The sequence below is a fragment of the Etheostoma spectabile genome, unplaced genomic scaffold (genome assembly GCF_008692095.1).
Source record: "Etheostoma spectabile isolate EspeVRDwgs_2016 unplaced genomic scaffold, UIUC_Espe_1.0 scaffold00003701, whole genome shotgun sequence".
Classification (NCBI taxonomy): domain Eukaryota; kingdom Metazoa; phylum Chordata; class Actinopteri; order Perciformes; family Percidae; genus Etheostoma; species Etheostoma spectabile.
The window spans coordinates 203,760-215,433 of NW_022603060.1; the positions used below are offsets into that span (position 1 = coordinate 203,760).

Here is an 11,674-nt window from a genome sequence, read left to right on the forward strand (position 1 = left end):
TATCCAGAGCAAGCATAGCCATAGATTCAGTGGTCAGTGTTTTTGGTTAGAATTCTATGAAACCTCATGGTATTACCTGGTCTCCCTGGTTAACACCCAGGATTGTAAACTATGCTTTTAGTATCTAGTAATTGGTGACACAATACAGCTCGCAGGGTGATGAGAAGGATATGTATCAACTTGTCTAACTCTTGGGGTAATGGTGAGTAAGCTAAACTCCCAATAAGTGTGTTCTTTTAAGGAAACTAACGTGTGCAGGAGGAGCTGGGGATCAACCCACCAACCCTGCGATTAGTGGACGACCCGCTGCTCAAGTATTGTATCTTACCCGCATGTCTGTGGGAGGAAACCGGAGCACCCAGATTAAACCCAAACAGACAGGGAAAACATGCAAACTCCACACAGAAAGGCTCCTGTTGGATGGAGTTTAACCCTCCAGGAGCCTTTCTGTGAAAGGTCGATGCTAGCCACTGAGTCACAGTGCTGTCCTAAAACGTGTAACTCTTACCAATCTCACTAATCATGCCTAAACCTAACTAATAAAGGCAATAAACACTAGCCTATCACAGGTAGTGTTGGCCGCGTCACGACTTCCCATCCTTGGCAGGAACTTTACCTTATGTTTACGGAGATGGATCATTGAGGTGGCGGTGTGGCGTGATTTTTCTTCCATTGCACCGGAGACTACTGGAGATGGGAGGAAGGGGGGTGTACTTCATCTGACTCTTGGAATGTAGTGGGAAGCGATCATGGGTTAGGGTGTGCTTTGCTATGTGCCCAGACACATACGTCTTGTTTGATTTGTCCTCAGACGGAGGCAGTTTGCGAATAGGGGGCAAGTGGAAATGCTTGTCCTCCAACTTGAGCTTCCTCAGGTCATCTGTAAGCCGTTTGTTCTCCTCTTCCAATTCCTTGTGCTTCGCCTCGTACGCCGTGAGGACTGCACGTGATGCCATAACTTCTTTTTTCAAGTGTCCGTTGTGCCATTGACACTCTTGGTACTTTTTTATTGCGTCATCCGGCCGCCGTGTCAACTTGCACTTCAGATCCTCAATCTCCTTTTTCTGTTCCAGATTTTTTCCACCTATGTTTTTCATAGAGAGCACGTACTGTCTCTGCTGGTTGAACAACATTTTTACAATGGTATTCCTATTTCTCGTTTTACACCTAGTTCTCTCTCGGCGTGAACTAGCTGCATGCCGCTGCTGCATTGTGTCTTCGAAGTTATGCTCAAGCTGAAGTCTCTTGATCTGCGGCCTGAGAGACTTGACTGTCTCTGCATATTCCCTGATCGTTTCTTCTAGCTTGGCCTTCTCGGCATCCTGGAGGTTGAGCATCCGTGTTTGCTGCACAGCTTGTTCGTGGTACTGCTGCACCTCGAGTTCCAACTTCTCCTTCTCTGCTGCAATCTTGGCATATTCCTTCTCTGCCAGCTGATGGGCCTTGTCAGCAGAAGCCATGGAAAGCGTCTGTGCCGTCTTTGTTTCTGCCAGCTGCTCTCTCACGTTTTCCAGCTGGCATCTCAGAGAATCCAAATTCATCTTTACCTTGACCAGCTCTGTGGTCTTTAAATCGGCTTCACGGCAGTTGCCTTTCAGTTTTTGACGCAGTTTTCGAATGGTGTCGTTCATCCTATTCATTTCCGTCTGAGCCTTGAAGAAATTTTCCGTGATGAGTTTTTTCTCAGTCCTGATACTCTCAATCTGGATTGTTAGTCGTCTTTGCTGGCTTTCTGACTCAGTAATCAGATTTCTAACAGTCATAATCTCAATGTCTCTGGCCATGGTGTGCTTGGTGAGCTCTCTCTTCTTTTTTTGGAGTTTCATTTTGAGTCCACTGCAACTGTTGAGTTCATTTTCCAAGGACTCAATCAGCTTACGCTGTTTCTCTGCCTCTTTTTTTTGATTTTCAAAATCCACTACTAGGGATTTATTTTCTTGCTGCACAATGTCCATTTCGTATTCCAGGTCCGTACACGAATTGGTCAATTCCTCAATCTTACTCGTCAAGAGCGCTATCTCCTTTGAAAGTAGATGATTTTCTTTCTTGTAGATGTCCTTTTGTTTTTTGTATCTTATAAGTTCATTCTGTTGTCTCTCAAATTGTTGTTCTAGTTTCTTAAATCTGTCTTTAAATGACATCAGCTTTCCTGCTTCGTCTTTCCAGTGGTTTGCAGATAATTTCACTGTGTTTAACTCATCTGTTATCAAATTGAAATCTTTGTCCTTCTTTTTCAACAGTTGGTTCTGTTCTTCAATTTTTTGAGGGCATAACGTTTATTCCCCGTCAACTCTTGGACCTGATGACGTAACGTATGCACACGCGAGATTAATTCTTTTTTGTCAGTCTCTGTGTTGATCAGCTTTTCAATCTCCTTCTCCTTCTGCTCCCTGAACATCTTCTCCACAGAGAAATTGTTCAGATATTCCTGAGACTCCTTCGTGAGACGCGCAATTATCTTCTCTGAATTATCCTTCTCATCAGCCCTGTCGGTCTTTTCGTCCAAAAGTTCCGTTTTGACATTGTTTAGTTCTTGTCTTAACTTTTCTACATGCCTGTCCTTGCGAGCAATTACCTTTGTGAGTGTAGTAACCTCATTCTGTTCTTTTTTTAAGGCGATATCTGCTGCTACTAGTTTGGCAAGCCTTTTTTTCTGCTCTGTGTTTTGGTCCATTAACCGTTGCTCGTTGAGTTTTACCCTGGAAAGTTCACTCTTTAGTTTTTCTATTTTCATAGATTTAGTCTCAGTTTTTTCTACCGGCTTCATTGTGATTGTCTGTTTCATATATTCAATGTATACTCTAAAAGTCTTTCCTCCTTATTCTCTGTGTGACTGGAATTGCATTAACAAGCAACAGATACACGGGTCGATGTTTACCTCCTGTCAGGTGTCTTTCTCATGCACTGCGGCCCAAGGAAACTAAGTGTAAGGTAATTAAAGCATATACGCATAGTTTCCTGAAAATGAGAAATAAACTAGGACACGTTCAGCATTCTGTTTAAGTTAAAAAATGTGAAATGATCTCTAACAAGGTGCTCCCACAATAAAAGGTTGGAGGTACTCCAACATCAAACTGAAATGTGATGCTATGACACTGGATGCATCTTAAGTAAAAACAGTGGTGATGTCATGACATGCAAATGATGTCATCATCAAGATTAAAGGCATAAAAGGCAGAGATGATGCTAGACTGTTTTTTATGAGTTGTGATGATGTAACCTCTTTGGTTGCCCTGGGTGATATTGAGTTTTGCGGGTGATTTCAAAACTAAATCGTTGCTTTGAAGTTTTCCTCCAGTTAGGAAATGATCGACAGTAATCGTCAATTCGATCTAATAATCAGGTTGACAAGTAGACTTGTGCCAAAGGGGGCATTTTGCTTATTTTGCTTGTCATTCTAATTCTATTATTAATGGAAAGTAGACCTAAGGGCAACCCAACACCCCCGATACATTTGACACCCTATGCAATTGCCTAGGTCGCCTTTAGCAATCGCCATAGCAATGGTCTGATTTAAAGTGGGAAGCCTTAAGATTTCAGTTCTGGCTGATTCAGAATTTCTATTCGAGTGGAAACAGTGGAAATGCGCTGAGAGTTTGACAGTCTGGAGAATAGAGATAGAATGCATCTCCGGAGCTTTGCACAGGTTACCATGGTTACGCATCTTCAACAGGCAAAGAGGCTTTCAGGAAGTGACGTGGCGATGACAGCTCAGTGCGTCTACACGCTGTTTATTCACAGTACCGCAACAGTGTGCTGACTAGTTGATAATATTAAGTATGTAATGCATAGTATGCAATTTTGGACGCTTTAATGATCCATTCTGAGGAATATTTCCTGTTCTTGAACCTGTCTTTTTAAAACTCTTTTTATTTAATTTGTTTTTATTTAAATAAAGCATTTAAATGTCCAATCCAACATGTGTAGTTTCTGTCACCACCATGAGGAATTCTATTTCTATTTTTTAGCATTAGCACCAAATTACTTCTCTACGCATTGCTCTAAAATAATGTGGGCCTCACTATACTGCAAGCTGAGTTTATTTTAAACATTTTGAAATTAAAGACATGGGGATCAGTTACATGCAAATACCCTGAAAAAAAGAAAACTTAAGAAGAGACCAAATAGACGATTAACAGATTTTGCATTTGACATTCTGCTAATCAGCGTTACACACTCGTTTTCAGTGAAAGTATCTAGCACTTGCTCCAAAAGTTGCCAAATGACGTCAAACACTCATTTTCATAGTGGTGACCTCATCAGATATCATTTTTATAATTTAATCTCCGTGGTTGTCGGCCGGCTGCCTGCTGCTCACGGAGCAAGAGGAGAGGCAGAGAGACCTTGTGCTGTAGGCAGAAGAGCCGTGGACTGTGATTAATCTGATTAATCTAGTATGGATTGCAATCAAATTAAAATATGATATATCTCACTTTTCTGAAGTCACTCTTTTTAGAAATAAAGAGTAAATCTGGAGAGAAACTCACAGAGTTGGCAACACTGCTGCTAATACAAACTAACTTCAAACAGATAAATAGTTCTCTATCATTTCAGTCTTGGTATTTTTAGATAGTATTCATTTTTACCACTGTACACACAGAGCTGACAGACGTAGCTGCGTTAAAGATGACTCCCCACTCGGCTTTAGAGCTGCTCTGGCTTTTTGTTTTACACTCGAGACGTGATGCTAGTCGTACAGTGCGGTCTGGAAGTGGTAAAACTGTGGCACTTTTTAGTTGTTGTTGATTTTGATTTTCTTCAGCATGTTGGTTAAAAAGAAAAACAGTGACTATAAAAATGTAAGTACTAACTGTAGTGGATATGAACGCATTGCAGTAGTGTGTCAGACCCGGCTGGCAGAATAACCCAAACGCAGACAAGGAGAAGTTCAATGAGAGTTTATTGATACTAATCCAAGCACCAGATGACCAACCAAGGTGAAACAGAGGGAAATGCTGTGACGGCAGGTGAGTGAAGACAATCCGGGGGTGAAGAGTGTTGACGGTCCGTAGCAGGATAACTGGAGGTGAAGACAGAGAGACAGACGTTACAAAACACGAAGACAGACACGGAGCAAAACGACAACAGGCAAAAGTCAGATGAGGCGCCAAACACATACTGAGAAGACTAACGATCCGACAGGGACTGGATGTCAGGTCACGGTATAAGAGCTGGTGGTGATGATGATGAGACACAGGTGGGTGCTGGTGATTAGGCTGAGCAGGAACAGGTGATGAGTGAAGGAGGCCACACCTCCCCAGGTTGCATGGCAACAGGAACCATGATGCACAGACCGAGACAACAAACAAACAGACAACAGGATCAGAGCGGGGGATGCCTGACATAGTGTGTGAGAGCATTTCACTTTCACACTCCTGGATGTGGGAAACGTGTAGCACAAGTTGAACACTGCACGTGTGTCCATGTCTATATTTTTGATATTATACCAGCAGCACTGCGCAGTTTGTTTATCTGTGTCTACAGTACGATTTTGAGTGTGTCTCTTTGCCTAATGCCATCTGTCCCCCCCATCATGTCCATCTCTTTTTCTCTCTCCACATCTCTCTCCCTCTGTCTTTTTTCTTTACAATCGGACCGTAGAGAACTGTGTGTGCATCCTGAGGAACTTGTCGTACCGTCTGGCAGCAGAGACATCTCACAGCCAGCAAGGGGGGTCGGAGGAGCTGGACGGTCTGTTATGGGACACCGGCGGTAAGGACGCAGAGAGTTCAGGATGCTGGGGCAAGACGAAAACAAAGAAGGGACATGATCAGGTGGGAAAACAGAAAGTTGGAAGAAGGGAATATTTTTACAGTTCTTACTTTTTGTTATTGTTCACATACTGCTGGTGCTTCACGAGAGATAAAACTGGATGGCAGCCTCAGCTGAAAGTTCACTGAGTTTCTTGTTGTGTTAACTGCAGATCTCCAGTTAATAATGTGATGGATTATTATCATGGCTAATGATAACTTGGATTCATCGTTGTCTTACGCCATAAACACTTCTCTGATGAATATCCAGACAAGCTTTTGGACTGTGTTTGGTCTCAGCTGAATGCTGTTAACCTCTACTTGTTTGTACAAAAAGAGGGTCATATCCTGCAAGAATATTCGTAGGGAGCAATGCTAACTTTTGACGGTGTATTTGTGTGCCCGCGCACGTACGCATGCACGCACGCAATTAAAGTTGACTGTGTCTCCGTTCTGTGATAGGCTAGTCACAGTGCCAGTCACAACGCCTCTCCCCTACTCTATTCTGTGATAGGCTAGTCCCAGCGTCCCTCCCCTACTCTATTCTGTGATAGGCTAGTCCCAGCGTCCCTCCCCTACTCTATTCTGTGATAGGCTAGTCCCAGCGCCCCTCCCCTACTCTATTCTGTGATAGGCTAGTCCCAGCGCCCCTCCCCTACTCTATTCTATGATAGGCTAGTCCCAGCGCCCCTCCCCTACTCTATTCTGTGATAGGCTAGTCCCAGCGCCCCTCCCCTACTCTATTCTGTGATAGGCTAGTCCCAGCGCCCCTCCCCTACACTATTCTATGATAGGCTAGTCCCAGCGCCCCTCCCCTACTCTATTCTGTGATAGGCTAGTCCCAGCGCCCCTCCCCTACACTATTCTATGATAGGCTAGTCCCAGCGCCCCTCCCTACTCTATTCTATGATAGGCTAGTCCCAGCGCCCTCCCTACACTATTCTATGATAGGCTAGTCCCAGCGCCCCTCCCCTACACTATTCTATGATAGGCTAGTCCCAGCGCCCCTCCCCTACACTATTCTATGATAGGCTAGTCCCAGCGCCCCTCCCCTACACTATTCTGTGATAGGCTAGTCCCAGCGCCCCTCCCTACTCACAAAGATTTATTGTGTTGCTGTGTGCAACTCCGCACAAACACACTCAGGACACAGAGAAGTGAACAGCTCTCTCTGTATCTCTCAGGTCCGCGGGGATTTTCCCGTTAACATTTAGGGTTTCTTCAGCTTCAGGTTTGTTTTATACTTCGGTTTGAACTAGTACCTAGTAACCAGGAGACTTCTGGTAACGTGGGGTTTGTTTAGACATGGTGTTGGTAGAATGGGACTCGGGTTGCATCTCTGCCGTCAAAGTTTTTTGTTTTTTTTTAACTGCCTGCTGGCTCTAACCAGTTTTTTGAGTGTCTGAAACTTTCTTGCTGTGTTTTATAGAAAAGAATACAAGGCAGTTGCGGTATAAATAAATATTGCAAATTAAGATACACACACACACACATTCCAACCCCCCCCCCCCCATTATACATTATAATTGCAAGCACATTGTTGTATTTATTGTTGCAAAACTTGTTATATACTGTAGGCCTATATAGTTTGTTTGTTACCATGACAAAACCAATGACACTCAATGCTGATGCTGTCATGGAAAATTCTAATCAGCAATAAATATAACAATTTCTGATCAACCCATAACTATTTTAATATCTGATAAACCCCCCCATTTCAAGACAACCCGACCCACTTCCGGTTTAGGCCCCGCCCAGTCCGAGTACGGATCCGGATACAGATAATTCATGTGGTAAACAGATACAGATAATGCTGTACTCGCTCATCCCTAGTAAGCACTATTTCATTTTAACGTAGCTAACATTAGCTAAAACAATATTTCGACGTTTTCGCATGTGGAAGTTGGTGTTCTTTTGACAAATAACAAGCTATTTTAGCTACTAGCTAAGTTAGCTACGCCATGTCATGGTTTAAAGTAACATTAAAGCCTTAAAAACAGGCTAACATCGCACTAGCCGCCCTTTTCACGTTCATTTAAAATTAAAATACCAGTGTTTTAGCTAGCCAAATGTAGCTACTAATTTGACTAGCTAGCTAAGAACCATTACGTTAACGTTACACATGCCATTAACGTTAGCTAACGTTATCGTTAGGCATAATTGAACATTACCCTATATCCTTTACCGTTGATGCTAGCGTTAGCTAGCAAACAGTAACTGAGTACCGCACCTCAGTCATACTTTGCTTGTATCGGTTAGTTTTCTTTTTTTGGCTTAAATGGAACTGAAACCTCAACTGGGAACATAGTTTAAGACTTGAAAACTTGTTATCGAATCAAATGGTAAGGTACATTTGGAATATAGCGATAGGTAATATGTCAACTAGCTAGCTAACGTTAAATTTTATTTTTAAAAGGTGAAGAAGTTCAGGGGGCGTCTAATTGCCTGCTAACGGTCGTACTTATACGTTGTGATTATAAGGTTTTATTTTTACCCTGCTTATCATCAAATGGTACTATCTAGCTATGTAAAACAGTTTAGTAAGACTGTGGTTAGTTTCTGTACATTCGGTATGAACAATTAATCTGGTTAACAATTGATTTTAAAAACGGTTAAAAAACTGTTTGAAGTGCCAACGGTCATAAAATATCAGTTATTAGTGTTGAATAATATAAAGTATGAAATGTTCCATTACTATGTAATTATACATGTTTTCATGTATTAAGATGTATGCTGCAGTTGGGTTTGAAAAGATTATCTAAATCAGTGATTCAATGGTGTGGGCGCCATATCATGCTGTGCAATTACCATTGTTTGTCTCAAGAAAGATAGATCAAGACAACCCTTTTGTGTCCTCACCTACCCCCCTCTCTCCTCCCTGTCTCTGTAATATGGTTTAGAACAAAAGACTATTAACATATAGAAAGATACCGTTTGCTCCACAAGAAGGGAGCAAACTCCTGTCTCCCACCACCTGGTGTCTTAGACTGAGATAAGACCCTGGAATGCTGATTTACTGTATTCTGTTAGACCAGGGGTCGGCAACCCAAAATGTTGAAAGAGCCATATTGGACCAAAAAAAAACAATATGTCTGGAGCCGCAAAAAAATAAAAGCCTTATAGAAGCCTTATATTGAAGGCAACACATGCTGTATGTATCTATGATAGCTATATTAGCCTAATATCAAAATGACTAAGTTAACTACAAATACATAATGAGCCTTCATGATTAAATGTTTATTTTTACTAACGTGCATCCTGCAGAGAATGACGCACCACGTTACTACTCTGTTGTGCGATGTCGCCTCCAGTTTAACTTCATTACAACATTAATGAATTATGTTTCATTGCTTTGATGAAATTAATAAAGAAATCAGATTTTTGATTTCTTTTCTATTTTGAGGATTTGAAAAACAAAACGGAACGTGCATAACGTGCCCCTTATCTGGGCAACAGAGTGCAATAAAACGCAGCCTACATTTTTAAAAATAAAACATCAACCTTTTGAAAAGGTAAAGTATATAAAATCAAATGAATAGAGTTCAAGTTTGACGTCTGTGCAAATGCCAAGCAAGTCAGTGTAAGAGTAAAACGAAGCAGCATCCTCTTCTCTTCTGACACGCAACCAACGCAGCTACGCTCGGACCCGAGCAACAAAACACAATAATATCCCTAAGTGTCATTCCAAATATATACTGACAAAAATCAGATATCACCTTATAAAAACAGCCACTTTGTTACTAAAAATGTGCCTATGACAGGACTGTTCTTACCCGTTTAATGTGACTTCTGTTTTCGGACGTCATCGGGCATGTAAGATTTAACTTCAATCTTGACGCAGGACTGCAAGCTCTCATCTGTGAGGCGGGTGCGATATTTTGATTTGATGTAGTTCGAGAATATCTGCTCGCACAGGTGTGTCGGGTCACAGCCGCCGGTTTGTTTACACCAGCCCCCGGCCCTGCATCCCGCCGTACTGATAGAAACGTGTGTCGCAGGCTCTGACGTAAATCTTCGCTGACAGAAGAGTTGAAATTTAATATTTATTCTACACATTTTTACAACATTGAAAAACGTTAATAATGTTTGTGTCATGTTTGTTTTCCTACAGAAACCATATTAAAATAAAAAATATATTTCCCCCCCCCATGTTTTTCCATTTTCAAACATTTTTGAAAAAGCTTCAGGGAGCCACTAGGGCGGTGCTAAAGAGCCGCATGCGGCTCTAGAGCCGTGGGTTGCCGACCCCCGGTATAGACAAAAGTAGGATAATTATCTCAAAATATAGCTACATGATAATTTTTTGTATTCTCAGAATAGCTTTTAATGTGCTAAAGTCAGCTATTTTCTATAATAATTTGAACTATGTAATTGTCTGAGTACCCTTAAAAGTGCTTCATGACTAAAATGTATTGTAAGTAATTGTGTATGACTTATCTCTTACTTTAGCAATTCATGTAATTTGGTAAAGACATTTAAAGTAATTTTGTGTGACCTATACTGATCAGTTGTGTTAAATGGGTTAATGCAGGATCAACTGATTGGCACATCTTCCTGACATCTGTACTACGTACAACATATGTCAGGAAGATGTGCCTGAGATTGTAAAATGTAAAGCGGTTGTTGGGACTATGTATAATATACGTTAGAACGATGTATATGAGCCCGCATCTCTACGACGTATTATATACGTTAGAACGATGTATATGAGCCCGCATCTCTACGACGTATTATATACGTTAGAACGATGTATATGAGCCCGCATCTCTACGATGTATTATATACGTAAGAACGATGTATATGAGCCCGCATCTCTACGACGTATTATATACGTTAGAACGATGTATATGAGCCCGCATCTCTACGACGTATTATATACGTTAGAACGATGTATATGAGCCCGCATCTCTACGACGTATTATATACGTTAGAACGATGTATATGAGCCCGCATCTCTACGACGTATTATATACGTAAGAACGATGTATATGAGCCTGCATCTGTACGATGTATGGCATACGTTAGAACGATGTAAATATATATACGTTGTGGAAAGAGCGGCTGCACGTCGCAGAAACGTATAGCAGCGACGTCTCGGGGACGTCTTGCCAGTGAGCAGACGACCAAACTACTACGTATCCCCGCCGTATTTTGATTACATCGCCAATACATCGTGGAGACGTATATGTGCTTACTGGGTTGATGCCCATTTCAATGTGAAATAAAGGTCCTTCTAAAGCTACATTTGTTTTTCTGAAGTAACTATAATAGGAACATCCAGCATTGTAGTCATACAAGAAGACATCGGTAATTTCATAGAATTTGTAATTAATTAAAAGTGCCTTTTTATGTTGGCTTTAATACACATAAATATAACTTAAATGTTACCATACTTGCTTTTCTTGTGTATTTTGAACGTTTTTAGTAGGTAATTGAAAATGCACTAGGTGCCGTTTAATCTGTGCAGGGCAATTGTAAAATAACGTACAATCACAAATTGAAAAGGAGAATTAAACAACTTACTTAATTGCCGTAACTGTAAGGATTAAATCAAATGTGTCATGTACATTTGATTTAATCATTACAGTTACTGACATTTTCAAAGTATGAAAACTAAAAACCATACAAGGACATGCAATGTCTATATTTAATTCTAAGAGTACATAAATACATAAAATATACAAGACCCTTTATGTGAAATTACCAAAAATACTTTCACCTGTGAAAGTGGTGACTGCTAGAGTATATTCATTATTTTATTCCAGTTTAATATTCATAAAATAGTTTTAATCCACTACTTAATGTTACTACTATCACCTATCAAACTACAGCAGAAACTAGGTCAACCACAATAAATTGAACCTCTAAATACCAAGTGCCAAAAGTTGGTCCGTCTTTTCAGCAGAAGAAGCTGAACCAAAAAT

At 41.0% G+C, this 11,674-nt stretch overlaps 1 protein-coding gene and 1 long non-coding RNA gene across 2 annotated transcripts; both read right to left on the reverse strand.

Annotated features, from left to right (window-relative positions):
- Positions 1–317: 317 nt before the first annotated feature.
- On the reverse strand, positions 318–3,033 carry LOC116676718 (tax1-binding protein 1 homolog). Its single transcript, XM_032507624.1, has 2 exons — positions 2,323–3,033; positions 318–2,158 (listed from the first exon to the last, which is right to left on the reverse strand). Exons 1-2 carry the CDS (start codon positions 2,783–2,785, stop codon positions 624–626), a joined length of 1,998 nt encoding a protein of 665 aa, XP_032363515.1. The 5' UTR covers positions 2,786–3,033; the 3' UTR covers positions 318–623.
- A 1,881-nt stretch (positions 3,034–4,914) lies between these two features.
- LOC116676730 (uncharacterized) lies at positions 4,915–10,943 on the reverse strand. The gene is made up of 3 exons (XR_004328815.1): positions 9,524–10,943; positions 5,120–5,737; positions 4,915–5,020 (listed from the first exon to the last, which is right to left on the reverse strand). It is a non-coding gene; the product is annotated as an uncharacterized LOC116676730 (long non-coding RNA).
- Positions 10,944–11,674: the final 731 nt, after the last annotated feature.